The sequence below is a fragment of the Crinia signifera genome, chromosome 2, assembly GCF_055691185.1.
Source record: "Crinia signifera chromosome 2, ASM5569118v1, whole genome shotgun sequence".
Lineage (NCBI taxonomy): Eukaryota > Metazoa > Chordata > Amphibia > Anura > Myobatrachidae > Crinia > Crinia signifera.
The window spans coordinates 338,716,214-338,735,458 of NC_139218.1; the positions used below are offsets into that span (position 1 = coordinate 338,716,214).

Here is a 19,245-nt window from a genome sequence, read left to right on the forward strand (position 1 = left end):
AAGTTCCACCACTGTATCTGCAGCATATAATTACAGAGCACATACACTTATATGCAAAACAATAAAACAGTGAGTTACACTAAAGACACTATAGGACAAGTACAGGGTATGTAGACTTAGCTATATCAGAAAACGACCCTGAAATAAGTATCTGAGTGGCAGAGAACCAAGGGAATTGAATTGATCAGAAGATAGTTTACGTAAGAGTAGCACATGAGGGAAGAGGGCCCTGCTCATAAGAGCTTACATTCTCAAGAGGAGCGGCAGACAAACAGATGGGGGAGACAGTGAGTGTGGAACAGAGAGTTAGGATGATCAGGTTTGGTGAAGTAGTTGGTCTTGTAAGCCCATTTGAAGTTTTGTGATGGGGAAGGTAGAGACTTCCATAGGTGGTAGCCCAAGTGACATCATGGAGGTCATCTTTTGGGCTTATACATACCATTAGTTGTGTCTTATTGGACGTAGAATGTTCCTAGTTGGCTGTCTGAATTGCAGCATTATAGCTATAGCCTATCAATGTAAATGCTAAACGTCTGTAGTGTCTCAGAACATTTTGTACATAGTTACTGAAACAGGGCACAGGCAATAACAGGAAGTGCAGCGCATGACTCTGTGTCAGTGAAGTGTTCTGTGTGCATCCAGCCTGGCTTTAATCTTCTTGTGTGAGTCACTTGTGCCTGTATTACAAGAAGTGTTTTTTTTTCAAAGCCTCCAGGAATAAATGTTATGACCTTGGGCGCTACTGTGTCCATACATGTTCCACAACACTGTAGTAATAATGTGTATATTTCAGCGATCGGAAATCCGTGTATTTGGGCGATGAGAACTCGCTGACGCTGCTGTTCAATGCCTTGAATGATGGAGAAGGTGGAGCGTATGAGGCGGAGCTGTATGTCATCCTGCCCGCAGAGGCAGAGTACAGTGGTATCGTGAGAAACAATGAAGTAAGAGTCTCCGTTATCTCTGCAGAGTCTGCTCTCTTCCTCGTACAGCTGTTCCAGTCTTACTATACAATGAGGGTCTACTCCTCTTGCACTGTAGAAGGCTCCATCAAGGCTCCCGGCCCCATCCTTTATCTAACACATTTCTTTGTAAAATAGTCCTTTCATATACTTTATCGTGTGTGACTATTTCCCCTAATTTTCATCTCCTATCTGTCCTCTCCTTGGCTCTAATCAATGTCTCCTCCACAGAACCTCTCTCTGCTGCCTTGTCGCTATGAGCTGCAGAATGAAACGCGATTGGTGATCTGTGACCTGGGGAACCCAATGAAGCCTATGACCAGTGTAAGTAGAGAAGCCAGTGTTTCTTTATAAATATGAGACGCACAGGTGCTCTAAACCCAAAATGCGAGTTTTTACCGCATTTTCGTATGCTCTAAAGCTCCTCCATCGTAGTGGTGCTGCGGAGGGAATCGCTAGCTTTTGCTGACGATACCCTGTAGAAGCCTATGGGCTTCTCTCTGCAGCGGTGTGTAAGCGATCCATCACTGATCCCTCCCAGCACGACCAGGCTGTCAGATGGACTCCCAGATCTCAAATCCGGAAGTCCAGGGACGACGCTGCATCGCGAGGTCAGCTCTCTTTGCAAACCTAAGGTTTTTGGAATCTTTAGGTTTTGGGATATCCAGATAAGAGATACCCAACCTGTACCATGTGTTAGGGTTGGGAATTGTACAATGGCACATTTAAAGCATCAATGCTTCTGTTCCGATTTTTGTTTTTACCATTGGTGGTGACTTTACTTATAATGGATTTTTTTTTTGTTCTGATAAACATCAGATCATCAATTCACCAAACAAGCAGCCACGAAACCTCAGCAATATCTATTGTTCCTTTCTATGTCCCATTACTACATTTTTTTTCTTCCCACAATCTAAAAATATACTGGTAGGTAAACTGGTAATAAATAATTGTGTAGAACTCCCTGCAAGAAGACATGCACAAGACAGAAAAACTAAAATTCTCCTTAGACCCCTTTTAAAAAAAAAAAAAAGCTTTAATCGCACTAGACACTAAAAGCTGGCAACATGATGGTGTGTTACCACAGACACTCTGTGTTCTACCTCTGCTGTCACTGTTACTTCCTGAGTGATTCTCCCTTGAAGTCATCAGTTAGCGCTAATCTTTCTTTAACACAATTACTTATTGATTAACTTAACCTGGACAGAATGAAAGGAACTGTGGGTGAAAAGAGAAGTGCAGCACTCTGCCAGTAAGATGAATCAATAGCTACTGTAAATATAGAAAAATATCATTTTTTATATGTGCAAGTAAATATTAAATATGGTATAATTCGGCCAAATTCTTTTGAAGCCTTCACTTTATTTAAAGGTACTTAAATCTTATGTTTTCTTCTCTTACCTATGTTTTATAATATAAATATTATGGGAATGTATAAAATTATTATGTTTATAGGCCATTACATGGCTTTGTAGTATTATGCTGGTAAGTTTGCCTCAGATATTCTGTAGAAATGGCAGTTATTTTTATTCTGGTTCCCATTTGCATGAGGCCTCCTATCTGCCTAACTGATGATGGAAACCTTGGGTGATTATATCATTTGGGTGGATTCACCCATGTGGGACTGATCATGTCCCTAAAGAATTTGGGCTCTAAATGACGCTTGGACAACCCAATGGGATGCTACTATTTCACCTCCAGAATAAAAAGAAAACAACCTATATTTATATTTACCAATTCAGAATGATACCTGCACTCTGACTTCATTTTACCAATGTTACAACTGTATTTGTCCAAATTGTTATATGATCATTGTCCTTTTAATTAATTTATTTTTCCCCCCTTCTGCAGCTTTGGGGTGGGCTGAGGTTCACTGTGCCGCATCTTCGAGACACCAGTCAGAAGGTTCACTTTGACTTTCAGATTCGTAGGTATGTTGAAAACACATTTTGACCGTGACCTTTGGGAATGAAAGTGGGTTTTGGGTGCCTGCACTATCCTAATGCAATGGCTCTGTTCCAGCAATTGCTAGAACAGTCACAAAGTAATGTATCCTCCGGACAGTCTGCGTAGCTCCGCAAGGGCCACTGTCCTGATTTATAAGGAAGTAGGGTATATACCATATAAAGCCTTTCCGTTCTCTTCACAGCAAAAATGCCAATAACTCCCAGAGCGAACTTGTGCAGCTATCCATTAACGTTGAGGCTCTGACATCCGTGTCCTTTTTTGGGTAAGTTGGCTTACTATTATTTAGGAGGCATGGGCCCTTTTGGTTGCCGTCATTTGCGAATGATTTTGAAACTTGTGTGCAAACAATGATTTATTTGTGTACGTTTATTTACCGGCCCGTATACAGTAGCTCACAGGTTCTCAAACTCGGTGCTCAGGACCCCACACAATGCATGTTTTGCAGGTTTCCTCACAGAATCACAAGTGAAATAATTAGCGCCACCTGTGGATCTTTTTAAAATGTGTCAATAAGTAATGAATGCACCTGTGCACTGGCCGGGTGACCTGGGAACCGTAAACTGTGTGGGATCCTGAGGACCGAGTTTGAGAACCCCTGCAGTAGCTAATGGTTTCTACATCTGTGAGTATATCCAGAGTCTTGCCATATACAATAACGATACTTATCGCCTCAGCCCTGATGGTTTTATACATTGTATATCTCTATGCTTTACAACATCAAGGTGGAACTAAACACAGCAAATGAAAAATACTAATTTTAAAGGGGTACGACAGGCGGGATCCCGACAGTCATTAGCCCGATGTCGGGATCCCGACTGGCCGGACCCAAGACAGCATGGTGAGCGCAACGAAGCCCCTTGTGGGTGCGGTGGCTCGCTACGCTCGCCACCTATTCTATTCTCCCTCTATGGGGGGGTCATGTACCTCCACGAGGGAAAATAGCCGGTGGCCGTCAGGAACCCGGCTTTCGGTGTTTTGACAGTTGGGATCCCGTCCGGCACCCACATATACAGCCATGCTGTATAGTGACAGAACTATTATGATGCTGCTTTTCAAAGCCACCTGCAGAGATAGCACAGAATGTGTATGTCTTGCCTGGTCCACGTCATCTTGTGTGTGAACTTTTAAATAAGGGTGTGGCAATGTGCAGTAAATCCTTTCTGGACAATATTCTTCAGTAAACCGATCAATAGAGAGGTTATTTGTATGGCGAGATCCTATTCTACTAAATGCATTGGTTGAGTTCCTAAACCATCCTATGGCTAATTAGAAGCGGGCAATTCCCCAATGTGTGCTCATTAGTGATTGCAGTTACTGTACCTCTGCATACATTGTATCTGGGATATGTATTCAGCATGTGGTATTTCCTGTAAGCTTCTGTGTTCTCCCAAATTCATCATGTGCTTCCACCATGAGCCTAAATACAGTAACTGGTTTATTTTTACTACTTCTTCTCAAAGCAGGATTATATGCTGACCTCAGAAGTACTGTGTCTTACAGCTGACCACTTTACTAGAGAAATACTGTATGGAAAAATGATATACTATTTTATTCAGGGCATGTCGTGTGGGGTAATTACAGTCGGTGAACCTAAGTCCGTAACGCAGCCGTCCAATCATCAGTCCTGATTTAGCATTGGTTGTAGTTTTGCGTAAATTCAGTGCAACTGTTGCAGAGTGTGCGATGCAAATGCCTAGCTATGAAGGCAGGCGCAGGGCCGCCATGTTTGGGTCTCAGTGGGCTATGTGTGACGTAATGCAGCTGCCGCAACCCGCCCCCAAAAATGCTGCATTGCTGCCATCCGGAGACACTCAGACTTTGTTTGCATTTTACAGGTTGCAACCGCAGTCACACTGTGTGCGCATCTGCAGAATTGCTAAAATCACCCATTTTGAGACTTTAGCAATTCAGCAATCCAAGCTGAATCAGGCTCAGTGTTCTGGATCAATTGCTCTGATTTTCGTATTCTATCCCAGATCTTCATATCCTGGAGGCAGGATCGGTTATGCCCCCGCACCCTCCACCCTGTTCTTTTTACCACGCCACGTGGCATATACAGCATAAATAAGCACAATGGACAACTTTTGCCTTCATTCCAGTTTTAATCCTCGGAGACACAGATGGTTTTAATGGGGAAATAAGAGCTCTTCGATTTACTTTTCTTCATGGTTTTTCATATGTGATTGGTATATTGTGTTGCTGCTGACAGGTTCACCAGTTGTTCATATAATTTTACCTTTTTGTCTTCCCGGTTGTGACATTATTGATGCCTTGCTTCCCCTCCGGCTTTGTAAAGGCTCCAGTTTGCTTTGTTTTTGTTAAAAGCACTAATTAGGTTAAACTGTAGCCTGGGGTTCAGTCACCTTCTATTTAACAGACAACACACACATCCTGTCCAGTGATTGAATTGGTTTGGAACTCTGTTAGCAGTCACCTAGATAATGTTTATATAGAAGATCAGAATGGTGACTGTTGGGTCAAGGCAATTTTTTTACTACATTCTCATGTGTCTAAATTGTGAGCCAGTGAGGACACAGAATCGCCCATTTATGAAGCACAGTACAAACTTCCTGGTGTAACAGACCTTTCTGTGCTGCTGCTCTCTAGGGAGCAGCCAAAGTGTGCATAGAGGTGGGAAAGTGTTACGCTTCACGTGGAAGTCTCTTACCACTTTAGTTCCAGCACTTTTTTATTATTGGTTGATTTAGCCAGATACTTTTATGGAAATGTAAGTGTCTGAGATTCCTGGATGTGCTTGATGCTGGTCGATCTGATACTTTTAAAGCCACAATCATTTACTAGGCAAAACGATACCTTGCAAATGATTGTCACTTTAAAAAAAAATCTAAAATCAACCAGCATCCTACACTTCTAGGAATCCTGGACGTTTTCCCACTGATTTCAGTTATGTAAATACTTGGAATTTTCTTCTCTTCTGAATGGTAACCTTAATGTACTAACACACCTCTCTGCTACCCTCTATGCAGAATGTACAGTATGTAGAAATGATTGATCACCTCACAAAACTTCTCCCTCATCCCCAAACTGTTCCTCAGATACACTAGACCTGTCTTCCACGTCTCCAGTTACCTGTTCAGAGGCTTCATCTTTTGTCTTTTTTGAGATATTTGTGATGAGTGAAGAGTTGTTGAGTGACCCCACAACCGGAATAATTGATCTGTACTTCCCTTTCAGGGTTTCAAAGCCAGATAGCATTATCTTCCCACTTGCAAACTGGAAGACAATCAGACAGCCCACTCAGGTGGAAGAAGCCGGGCCAGAGGTTAATCATGTATATGAGGTAAGAAAGCAGAGTTTGACGTGAGCTAGCTTGGAATGACAAATTACCTGTGACATGTTTGCACACACCTAACGTGTAAGAGACGTCAAGCTACTTTTTTTTTTCTCTTCCCTTTTCTGCTATCAGCTGGGGAACCAGGGACCAAGTTCCATTAGTCATGGTGTCTTAACGCTGAACTGCCCCATGATGCATTTTGAAGACCATGTGATGTATGTTATGAACTATTCCGTGCAAGGCTTGGCAAACTGTACCACTAATCAACCTGTCAATCCACTTCAACTGCAGGTAAGGTGGTCTGTCATCGCCCTTCTGGCAGCATTCTATTGGGTAAACTCGGTTCTCATGTATTATCTCTACTACTTTCTATTCAGTATTCAAAGGAGCAAGACTCGGCGACGATGGCCCATCACGTGGAACGCAGAGACACTTCTAGAGCCCCTGCTGGAGGGTCACATGTACTGGTAAGTGCTTTTCCCATGCAGTGTACCTACGATGGGCATGAATGCCATACAATGCAGTCAGTAGCATTTATAACTAGTATGTTATCATTGATTTTTGCTTTTTCCAATCAATGGATTTACCTAGCAAAGGTCCTCACCTTGCATTTTAACTGATCCTGCGGTCATTAACCTGAAAATGTAGTTGCTAATTCAAACAGATGGAACTCTAATTATCCATTGTTTAGCCATTCAGTGAAGCAATAGTATGCCCTATACCAGAGGTTGCCAAACTTTTTTGGATCATAACGCTTTAGAGCAGTGGTTCTCAACCTCGGTGCTCAAGGACCCCCAACAGTGCACGTTTTCCAGGTCACCAGCAGGTGCACTCATTACTCACTGTCACATTTTAAAAGATCACAGGTGGAGTTAATTATTTCACCTGTGATTCTGTGTGGGGACCTGGAAAATGTGCACTGTTGGGGGTCCTTGAGGACCGAGGTTGAGAACCACTGGTCTAGAGCAGTATTTCTTAACCCCCCAACAGTGCACGTTTTCCAGGTCACCCGGCAGCTGCACTCATTATTCAGACACATGTGCACAGATTACTCACTGACACATTTTAAAAGATCACAGGTGGAGCTAATTATTATACCTGTATGTGTATATATGTATGTGGAAGCCACTGCTTTTTTATATTGGCTATTTGTATACAATAACCCTGTGTATTCACTGTAGTATATGCAGCTCAGCCTAATTGAGCTGGGAATGTGCAGGTATCCCAGGAATATATGTGAGCACTTAACATAATACACCAGCGTTCTTCTGTATTTGTATGTCATTTTTAACAAGTCCTATAACTCTCTGTAGAAATGTAATCAGCACCACAAAGGTTGCTTCCACCTACGCTGTGATGTTGGGGCGCTGGAGAAGCAGCAGCGGGCAATACTTAAAGTCCATTTCCGGGTCTGGGCCAACACTTTCTTCCAGGTATGCCCATGTTTCTACCAATCCCTTCTTAGATAAAGTCATTTTTTACACTTGTATCATTTGGTGCCCTGTGGTGTGGTTCCGGTGGGTTGTTTTTTTAATTTTTTGGCTGTGCTGAAAAACTCCTGGTGCATCGTTTGGAAAGTGTTCACAATGTCTCAGTTCTGCGAGTCCTTTAAATATGCCGTTACACAGAGCAGATATTTAAGTGGTTAGTTAGGACATCAATATTCGAACTGTTAGCGCCACCTGGTGGCTGTAAGAACATTCACACTTAAGCTAAAAACCTATTTAATTTTTATTCTGTAGTTAGCTACAAAACGAAACATTCAACAGCTTCTACAAGTGTTAAATATTTGCTACTGAAAGTATTTGAATAACTAAGCTTTACCGATCTTAAATGGATAATGTGAAATATGAACGGCATATCAATAAAATTGCTGCCTGCACTGTTATAGATGACAAGTGCGCTAATGTTAATGAACAGAACTTCAATTGATTCAATCAGTGGTGCAACTATAGAGGGTACGCTCGCTATACTACCTTTTGTCGGTGGGAGGGTCAGACGTCTGAGACTCTGTGTTGCTATAGTGAGGATAGTTATTATTTATTTATTTATTAACAGTTTCTTATATAGCGCATACATATTCCGCAGCGCTTTACAGAGCATAGTTATAATTAAAAACACATAACAAATTACAGTACAAGACAGTTTAGGACAAGCACATGGTTAATATGGATAGTTGCATCAGGGGACAGGACACTGAAGCAATCATCAGGGTGGCAGAGGTTTATATATTCTAAGAAAGGCACATGAGGGCCCTGCTCGTGAGAGCTTACATTCTAAAGGGGAGGGATAGACAGACAGGGGTGACACAAAAGGTAAAGAAGTGGGCATAAACAGTAGGTAAGGATAAGCGATGGTCAGGTTTTATGCAGGAGGGTGGGAAGATGACAGCTTAGTCTTTGATATTTTAAGTTTAAAAAAGCGCTAGTGTAATCCAAGAGTAGACAGCAGAGAGACAGTTAGAGATATGAGTGAGGATAGAGGGAGAGAGATCAGGAGAGGAGGAGAGGTAGATTTCACTGTTATCAGCATAGATGTGATAGTGGAAGTTGAGTGAGCACATAAGATCACCCAGAGAGGATGTATAGAGAAAGAGGACACCTACTATCAATGGAAGAGCAGGAGAGGGGAGGTCATTAGAGGTACAGCTGGTCATTTTCCAAACAGACAGTGCAAGTACAAGCTTTAACAGTGATAGTAAAAGTTGTTTGCAAATGTAAAATGCTGATGTTATGGTTGAATTGCCAGATTAAGCAGCCAGGAGTAGTATGTTGTGTGAATGAATTTAACTCACTCAAAGCAGACTTTGGTTTTCTCCGTTGTTGTTTTGTCCTTCAGTTTCACTTCGGTTTAACGCTGGTATAACGCTGTAGTTATGAATCAGTTTTCCCACTTTAATAACGGCCCACTTCAATCTAGGCCCACAGCCTAACCGGCCACAGCCGTATGCAATGACTACTTAAGTACTCTAACAATGCATGAGTTCCCAATTCCCAATAATTGGAATCCACTCGTTTAGTTCCCACCCCCTACAACACATAGCAATAAAAGTGGCTTAGAAAAACAAAACTAGCATTCCAGGATTCTATATATCACCTAGAATAAAATAAATTCCTCCCTACACACAGGCTAGGTACTGTTGTAAAGTACACAGAGGAGATGTTTAGTGTTTTACCTAGAAGTACAAATCAATCCCACACAATAGATGTAATGCTCTGCAGTACAGAGGAGATGTTCAGTGTGTTACCTAGAAGTACAAATCAATCCCACACAATAGATGTAATGCTCTGCAGTACAGAGGAGATGTTCAGTGTGTTACCTAGAAGTACAAATCAATCCCACACAATAGATGTAATGCTCTGCAGTACAGAGGAGATGTTCAGTGTGTTACCTAGAAGTACAAATCAATCCCACACAATAGATGTAATGCTCTGCAGTACAGAGGAGATGTTCAGTGTGTTACCTAGAAGTACAAATCAATCCCACACAATAGAGGTAATGCTCTGCAGTACAGAGGAGATGTTCAGTGTGTTACCTAGAAGTACAAATCAATCCCACACAATAGATGTAATGCTCTGCAGTACAGAGGAGATGTTAAGTGTGTTACCTAGAAGTACAAATCAATCCCACACAATAGATGTAATGCTCTGCAGTACAGAGGAGATGTTCAGTGTGTTACCTAGAAGTACAAATCAATCCCACACAATAGATGTAATGCTCTGCAGTACAGAGGAGATGTTCAGTGTGTTACCTAGATATACAAATCAATCCCACACAATAGATGTAATGCTCTGCAGTACAGAGGAGATGTTCAGTGTGTTACCTAGATATACAAATCAATCCCACACAATAGATGTAATGCTCTGCAGTACAGAGGAGATGTTCAGTGTGTTACCTAGATATACAAATCAATCCCACACAATAGATGTAATGCTCTGCAGTACAGAGGAGATGTTCAGTGTGTTACCTGTTGGAGACAAGAGATGATGAGTCAGATGAATCTGGTATAACGCTGTAGTTATGAATCAGTTTTCCCACTTTAATAACGGCCCACTTCAATCTAGGCCCACAGCCTAACCGGCCACAGCCGTATGCAATGACTACTTAAGTACTCTATAGTTGTGTATATGAACTGTCTAAAGTCGTATTGCTTGTGTTTGATTTTAGAAAGAGAGCCAGGGATTTGCTCTCCAGTGCGAAGCCGCATATCACATTCATCGGCTACCGTACAAAATCCTGCCTGCCCAATATCCTCAGGGAACACATCAGGTACGTTTACTAATAATACAGTTGGTTTAAGATAGGCCGGATATCCGCTCAGGCTGAGCATACAGTGACAATACATCCACATTAGCAGCAGTGTATTATCACCTGCTTCCAGTTGTGTCCTTTTCGGAGGTGAAGGTAAACAGAGAGTGAATTTGAACTCATGCACAAAGGTCTGATACTTACAGTAGTGAGGGCTGATCTCAGAAGCAGAGGGCTATGGGTACTGAGGTGACCTGTATGGGACTTCCACCGGCAGGAAGCAAATGTTGTTGTGAACACATTCTATTTCGTGGGGATCGAACCTGGGTACTTTTTTTATTAAATCAGGGCATTAGTCCACTAGACATTCTATGCCCCGGCCTCAGAATCTGACCTAATGTGGGCTGGATAACCGGTTACAATAGGAAAAGACAGTAATGGCACAGAGCATAATATTTATACCATGTGGTGAGATCAGCAGCTAGTATTCTGCATTAATCCAAAGGGCTGCCTGCATGCGAGGGGAGTCCCACCTTTTATCCCAGTTATAATTCCGATAATGCAGTGTTCCCCTCAGATGTTATTGGGCCTGTGAATTTCCATCTGAACTAAGGTCAAATTCATGGCTGAATAGATTAGGTAAATCCAGTGGCCAATATGTCCACAAAATTTCCACCAGAATAAACTGTCCATATTCAATATTAAATGTTACAAATCAAAACTCGCTGCTAGCCTTTTACAGGATTTGAGTTGTGACATTTAATACTGAATATGGGCATTTTTCTGGAGGTTTCTTCAAGACACATTAAGTGTATTTACCTAATTTATTCGTCCATGCATTTGACTTTAGTTAAGATGGGAAAACCACGGTATCAATGGGGTTGGTGATACCCGATGTACTGCATACACCTATTGCATGCTCCCCCAAATAGGGGGTGTGACCTCTAGAGAGGCTCTGCTAGCTTCTCAGTGAAATGAGCCAGACTCTGCATGGTCCCCGAGGGGGTGCAGACATTTTGATGACACATTGGTGTGGTCCACACATCCTGGTGATCCCAGTGGATGCAAATTCACTGGCCCGATAACATTGAGTGCGTGCTGCATTAACTTGATAAATAAATGCAAAATAAGTTTGTGTACATAACCACTTTGGACCAGATTCACTAATACCCCTTTCAGACTTTTGGCAAAATCCCAGGTTTTTGCACATGAACGTGCATCAACCCGGGATTTTTGTATGTCTGAAAGGGTCAACACGGGTGTTAAAACCCAGGTCTCTGACCCTTCTTTTACCTGGGTTGAGGACCTGGGATTTAAGACCCGGGTTGACCCTTTCAGACATAAGAAAAACCTGGGTTTTTCAGCAAATTACTGGGTAGAACTGCTTCACCCGGTAAATTGCTGCTGTAAGTGTAAAATTGTGCAGGCTGCACCCGGGAAAATTACCCAGCAGTCAAAATGTCGGGTAATTTCCGGGTAGTATGTCTAAAAGCTTCAAATAGTGGTAAAGTGGAGAGTGGTAAACTACCAGCCAATCTGCTCCTAACTGCCATGTTTGAAAAATGGCAAGAGCTGATTGTTTATCACGCTCCACTTTATCACTTATTGAAGCATGGTGCATCTGACCCACTGTATACAGAGTTTCATTGTAGCTAGTTTTGCATGAATGGGTGGTTTCTAAGTAGCCAGAAACCCCCCTGATGGATCAATGTAAAAGAAAATATATTTATGCCAATATGGGATTCTTAAGGTGCCCACACACAGGGGGTTATTCTAGTTCACTCGCAAAGGCACAACCACTCTCTTATCCTCAAAACCATTTGCACTGCAGGTGGGGCTGATGTAACATGTGCAGAGATAATTAGATTTGGGTGAGGTTTGTACTTTATTTATTTTTTTACAGTTTCTTATATAGCGCAGCAGATTCCGTTGCGCTTTACAATGGTAGACAGTGATAAAACAAACTGGGTAACGATATCTATGTTGCAGTGTAAAAATAAAGCAGCCAGAATTTACCCTGCACAGAAACAATAAAACACCCAAATCTAATTCACTCTGCACATGTTACATCAGCCCCACCTGCAGTGCACATGGTTTTGTCCATAAGAGTGATTGTGCTTTTGAGGGTGAACTAGAATAACCCCCAGAATGTGCATGTGTGTTTTGAACTAGTTGTGATGCGATTAAGTTCAAAAACTACTTGCTGCACATACGGGAGCGCACATTGCATTGCAAGTCCAAAACACACAGTTTATAGAATTGTCATATTGGCTTCCCCCTCCCCAACGACCTGCAAATCGCTCCATTCTGTTGTGAGATACACACACACACACACACACACACACACACACACACACACACACACAAGTGAACATGCCAGCTTTCGCTCCTAAATTTATCAAGCCACTCAACTTCCCAGCACAGCGATTTGTAGAGTTGCGGGACTTTCAATAGCCGAGTAAGTGTAAGGCAGTGAAGGCTAACCTTGACATTCCAGATGTTGTTGAACTACACATCCCAGCATGCCCTGCTACAGTTTTGCTATTTGGCCATGCTAAAACGGATGGGCATGCTGGGATGTCAAGGTTAGCTATCAACAGCTGGAGTGTTAAGGTTCGCTATCACTGCTATAAGGCATCAATCACCTATCATCTCATCAATGTTTCAGTTTTATTATATTAAAAAAATAGGATAACAAAAATAGTGCACAGTACTAAGCTTTATAATACCACCACACAGTGACCTTATTAGCCAGTTGGCGATGCCGGAGATGGATGGCGTCATAATCATACAATGCACGCCACCATACGCTTCCATCGCCTCTGGTGTTACCTAGAAATAAGTGTGCCCCAAACAATAGCAATGTAAAAGACCAAATGGCACTATAATAGAAGTGTTTTGCCTGACAAGATGACACACCCTCCAACGTTCTGCAGTCACTTCTTATGACGCACCAGTTTGCGTGAGAATCGTTTAGATGCATCTTGACTGTAGAGAAATGTGACTTGGACGCATGAAGAGACTGTGCTAATTAATTTGAGATGATACTTGTATATTGTGTGTGACAGAGTCTCTGAATCTGTACATAAAAGTTCTGTTTTGCTCCATATACAGACTGTCACACACAGATATGTGTCATATACAGTATATCAGAGAAGATAGATGGATATATTCTAATGGGTACACAATTATTTTTATTTTTTTGTGGTTGTAAAGATGACATTTATAGAATCACTATTTTTTATAGCATCTGCAATAATGATCTGGGCTGGTGTCCTTCCTGGGGACTGGCTGGTGTCCTTCCTGGAAGACAAAGAATAATTTGAAAAATATATGCATTTTGTTTTACAGGTTAATACAACTATTCACTGGCTGAAACCGGAGAGCAGTTACGGTGTGCCACTGTGGATCATAATACTGGCCATTTTAATTGGGCTGTTGCTGCTTGCATTACTTATTTATGTTCTGTACAAGGTTAGTTCTAATATGGGCCACATATCAGAAATTGTAGTTCAGTATGGTCCCCCTCCCCTACAAAATGGGCCAACAGGATAGAGGAGGAGTAAGGCGAAGCGGGTAATAGAGAAGCAGGAGAATATGGGAGGAAGAAAGAGGATGAGGAATAATGGCCGACAGGACAATGGAAGAGATAGTGGCAGATGGGGGGAGGGGGGAGAAGGAATGAGCGAATACCACCCCTCCCCCACATTCCCAGTACGCCATTTATGTGACGATTAATATGGTTGAGCTTCCCTTCATTGGCACCTTGTGTTCACTAGTCAATTCTGCTGGTTCTATGTATGGGATGCGGTCAATATGCCGGCAGTCGAAATCCCGACCGCCGGCACTTTATCCCTCTATGGGTGTCCACGACACCCATAGAGGGAGAATAAAATAGTGTGCCGAGTGTAGCGAGGCACCGGGCCCGCCGTGTGGTGACCACAGCGAGCCCGCAAGGGGGGGGGGGTTGGCGATCGCCGGCCCCCCCTTGTCGGCATTGCGGCAGTTTGGATTACGGCGTCGGTATTTTGATCATACTGGACCCCTATGTATAACATCTAGAAGAGGAGGGGGTGGGGTGAGAGGGAGGGAATGTCACACATTTCTACCCCTTTGTTTTGCATAAGAGGAAAGTTATTGGTGGGTGTGGGTAGGAGAAGAAGGTTGGGACAATGTGACCAATAGAAAGTGAGGGTGTCAGAAGAACACAGGTGGGGTGGGGCGGGGAAGAGGCTCTCCCCATTGGTATGGTAGGATTAAGAGGCACTCATAGGGAGGAGAGGGCAACAGAAACAATAGTGTGGAGGATGGGCACACATGAGAAGTGGAGCTGGGGTCCGAGGTGCATTGGAAGAGGGGGGCAGGCATTTAGTGCAAATGCTGTTTTCCTTGTGTAAAGTCTTTTTTTTTTTTTTTTTTCGCTTAACCATGGTGGAATTTCCTAGATATTTAATTATTTGTTACTTTCATTGATCATTTGGGGAGTTTTTATATATTTGGTGCCTGGTTGTGATCCTTGTGTTTTCCGTCTAGTTTCCTTTGCATTGCGCACTCATGTATTTTTTTTTTCCACACAGCTTGGTTTCTTTAAACGCTCTTTGCCCTATGGAACTGCTATGGAAAAAGCTGAACTCAAACCTCAGGCTGCTTCTGAGGCCTAGACGGCCTCATCCCTTGCACTGCCAAAGAATCTCCAAAAGGGAAGGTGAAAGAACAGTCTCGACTCTTCTTTCAAGTTGACACTACAAAGTCTGGGAGTGAGACAAAATGTCACACGTTTTTCCACAAATGTTTCTGGGTGTTCTGAAATGACCAGTTGCCACAGAAACACTGACTGAATCACCCAGTGTTCCACTGAACTAATTGAGTTTGGTGGTTGAGAACTTTCAAGACAAAATAAGAATCATGACTTCCCCCTTCAGATAGTCCGAAACAGGAATGTCCGTGGAAGAAGTGTTGGTCCGTCCCGGTCTAAACCACTTTTTGGTGCTGGTTATCACCTGATTTCCCCCCTTTTTTCTTCACTTCTGAAGTTCCCTTCAAGGGATGCAAGATGCAAAATCTAGACATTGCCGATTTTGCTGCCTCACTTTGTGTACAGTGTTGACTTTCCTTTTCTCAGATGTGACTGAGATTCTCAGAGATAACCAAAAGACTATATATATACACTCGTCGTCAGAAACTGTGGACCCATGTTGAAATTGGGGGGAGGAGGGGGCAGGAATGTTTGAGTTTAAATTGAGTTGAAAATTGTATTTTTAAATCAAAGTTGTTAACTTATTGAGCTTTTAGCACATAATGTGTATGCAGTTTTATGCAAAATATGTAGGAAAGTAGGGGTGGGGTGGGTTTCTTGTGACATGGGCACATTGGTAATGCTTGAGCTTTGTGTACCCCATGAGCTGACAGTCTGCGGTAGCTTTGCGTAGAGGACCTGTTTTGTGCAGAAAATTTTATATATATTTTAATATTCAAAATGGATCAAATACAGAGAGCTGAGCATTCAAAACTGCATATTACCAAAGATCTTCCCACTTGTGTGCTATATATATTTTATTTTTCCCTCCAGAGCATTCACCAGTAGTCATAGAATTACATTGCCATAATATCTCGGATATAAACTTTTAATTGCTGAGCACAATAATAGTGACCGTCATCTATAGAACAAAGCAGGGACAGGTTTAAATAGTTTTTTAAAGGACGACGCTACTCTGCCTGCGCTGATTGGTTCAGCTGCATTTAGATGGTTTGCAAATACAGACCTCAAGCTGGGAAGTCCTAAAGTAAACACAGCTCAATATGTCAGCTGCTTCTAAAACTGAGGGACTGAAGACTCAGGGGACATGTGCTTCACAATGGAGTCCTGCAACATTGGGGAAACCTGGGTGGGCTTAGGGCTTGGTTACAGAAGCACAAGGACTGTAACTTATTGTGTTTTTTTTTTTTTGGGGGGGGGGTTAGGGGGGGGGGGGGGGTTCTGTTTCAAGCACCATGTTTCAGATTACAGTATTTTATACCAAAGATGTTAAGTGCCTTTTAAACTAAATGTTGCAGCTGTGTGTGTTTGTCGTGTATATGACTGAGCACTGATTTTGTTATCCATTTGCAAAAACTATTGTGACCACTGCATTTTTTGGGAACAGTTGGTAGTAAATCTGGTGCTTTTTTTTGTGTTGCTTGGTTCCCTACCATAAAGTGTTAAAAACACATGAACGCAAGGGTTTGCTGATATTTAATGTGTTGCAAGTGCAATAAATGTGTTAGCGATGGTTTTTTGTTTTGTTTTTATACTATGTATTACATATGAAGAGACATATGGGGTTGGCTATTCTAATTTTTTTTTAATGGACTTTTTGTTTGCTTTTTTTTTTTAATGTAACATCTGAACTACTTCTGTGGCCGAATTTGCACATTCACTGCTATGACAATGTTGCGGTTTTCTAGCGATGTAGGAGGCATTAGAGGAGCTGTGCTGCCTATAGGTAGCTGACTGGATGTAGTAAGACGCAGGATGGAACCAAGAATGGTCGGACAGCTGAAATTCTGTTCTCTACTGAAAGATTTGAAACAAAATAAATTGTAGATCTTTCATAACGCTAATGTTTCTTATTAAAGTGTCCACTTTTGTGCAAACCCATTTGTATGTATTTGTCCTCCATTTATCAGGTGTAAGGGGGAGGCCTTTCCTTGAACCATTTGGAGAGAAAGTGGACAGTGATAAAGTACCGGCCAATCAGCTCCTAACTTTAATTTTTGAAGTTTCTAGTCTCTGTTAACACAGAGTAGAATGGACCCCTAAGTCCTGCACTGTGAGCTGCACATACAGTCTCCGCCTGCAGGTAACTTTGGAGGATTGCTGCATAAAGAGGATCTGTCTACAGGAAGGAAATCCTTTGTAAGCAAGAAGTATACACACCCCGCGGTACTTATGTAGTATCTGGGCGTCCGATTAAGAAATCGGATCGGATCGCATCGCATGCGAACAAATCGTATGCGATGCGATGGTCAAGATTTTTCCATAGGATTCAATGTTAAAATGGTCTGAGTCCATTTTAACATAGAATTCAATGGGAAAAAGGGGTCCTTTTCCTTTCCCCACTATCCAAGTGGGCATGGAGTTGGATATAAACCTGTAGCGAGCGGACACAGAATACTTTTTAAGAAATATGCGTCCCCTCGCGGGGCTCGCTTCGCTCGCCACGCTTCGGGCTCGCTGCGCTCGCCACGCTATATAAAATCATCTCTATGCCCACTTGGATAGTGGGGAAATGAACAGGACCTTCTTAACATTGAATCCTATGCAAAATCGCATCGCATCTGATTGTATGCCTTAAGGTAAGGCATACAATCACAAAATCGGACGCCCAGATACTACATAAGTACCCACCCCTGTGCTGTGTCAGTGGAAAGCGTTGTGAGTAGTGTGTTAAAGGAGGTCTATGCTGGTAATAGTAGAGATTGTAACAGCGTTGCTACAAGCTTTCTCCGTTGGTGCCCACACTACTCACAGACCGAGATGTACTAAGACTTAAAAAAAAGTTAACCGTGATATACCACAAACCAATCAGCTCCCAACTGACATTTTTCAAACACATCTTGTGAAATGACAGTTGGGATCTGATTGGCTTAATTTTATCACTTTTCAAGCTTAGTACATCTGGCCCACGCAGTACACACGTAGGAAGCAGCACAGTTACATGTATATCTGTCAGGTTCTCTGATGTGGTCTGTAGCTGCCTGGAAGTACAGACTGTAATCTGACACTAAGCAATTCTGCGTGCCTGCATTTATAGCCAACCCTGTGTGTTCTCATATTGTAAGAATCTTCATATCTTGTTGTACAATTGTCAGCTATGCAAAACTCCCATTTTTGCTGTTACAATCACTATTTCTGTGTCTGTTTCCTTTTCTCCCATATTGGGTGATATTTGTATTTTTTTTTTTTTTTTTTATTGCTTTATTTTTCTAATGATGATTCTTGTTGGTCTCTTTTCTGCTGGATCAGACCGTTGAGCTGAGCTGGTAGATCCTTTTGGGGTGTCTCGTCGCCTCTTGTTTCTAATCGGAATCTTCTTTCTGTTTGTTATGAGGGGGGTTGGCTGCCTTTCTCAGGGGTATCATACTGTAATAAAGTTTTCTAAAACAAACTCTTGTTGTTTATTGCTTTGTTTATCTGCATATCACAGATGATCCTGTTGTGTTTTTAGTGTACCCAACATAGATCTCGGGCTTGACCCTGTATATCTGTTCTGACAGCACCTCTGCTATTCCAGCTGTCCTACATCCCAATATTAACCCCTTCAGTGGCAATCCCGAGAATTTTCTGGGCTGTGCCTCAGTGTCCAGTCTGGCAAGCGCCGGAAAATTCTCGGGATTGCCACGGTTTAGAACCCTCCACCGCGCCTCCTCCCCCCTCCCCTCCAGGTTTTCTATTGAAGTCCCTGGTGCCGTCTTATGACAAGCCGGCTGATAGTTCAGCGGCGCTGCCTGGACCCAGGGAGGCAGTGGTGGCTTTTTTTTTTTTTTTTTTATGGGAGTGCTCCCCATAAAAAAACTCACCCAGTGGGGAGCGCTCCAAAAAAAACCCACCACTGAAGGGGTTAAACTTTTCTATTTTAAAACTTGTCCATTCATTCATTCTCTTCCACTATTAGCTTTCCTTGCAGGTTTTTAAATGAGCGCATTTCAGACTTCTGTGATCTTGAAATGAGAAGAAAATGTGCGGATTTGATTCCTGTATCGCTGCAGGAGTCTCCCTCTTCTATATGTATG

General features: G+C 42.4%; 1 protein-coding gene across 1 annotated transcript in view; it reads left to right on the forward strand.

The window, feature by feature from the left end:
- Positions 1–16,420, forward strand: part of ITGA5 (integrin subunit alpha 5) — a 78,402-nt gene extending 61,982 nt beyond the window's left edge. Inside the window, exons 20-30 of the mRNA XM_083169533.1 lie at positions 794–944; positions 1,194–1,286; positions 2,814–2,893; positions 3,112–3,192; positions 6,126–6,231; positions 6,358–6,516; positions 6,603–6,692; positions 7,539–7,658; positions 10,393–10,494; positions 13,825–13,947; positions 15,051–16,420. Coding sequence (XP_083025659.1) covers positions 794–944; positions 1,194–1,286; positions 2,814–2,893; positions 3,112–3,192; positions 6,126–6,231; positions 6,358–6,516; positions 6,603–6,692; positions 7,539–7,658; positions 10,393–10,494; positions 13,825–13,947; positions 15,051–15,134 — 1,189 coding nt within the window. The 3' untranslated portion in view covers positions 15,135–16,420. The remainder of the gene's footprint in view (positions 1–793; positions 945–1,193; positions 1,287–2,813; positions 2,894–3,111; positions 3,193–6,125; positions 6,232–6,357; positions 6,517–6,602; positions 6,693–7,538; positions 7,659–10,392; positions 10,495–13,824; positions 13,948–15,050) is intronic.
- The last annotated feature ends 2,825 nt before the right edge of the window (positions 16,421–19,245 follow it).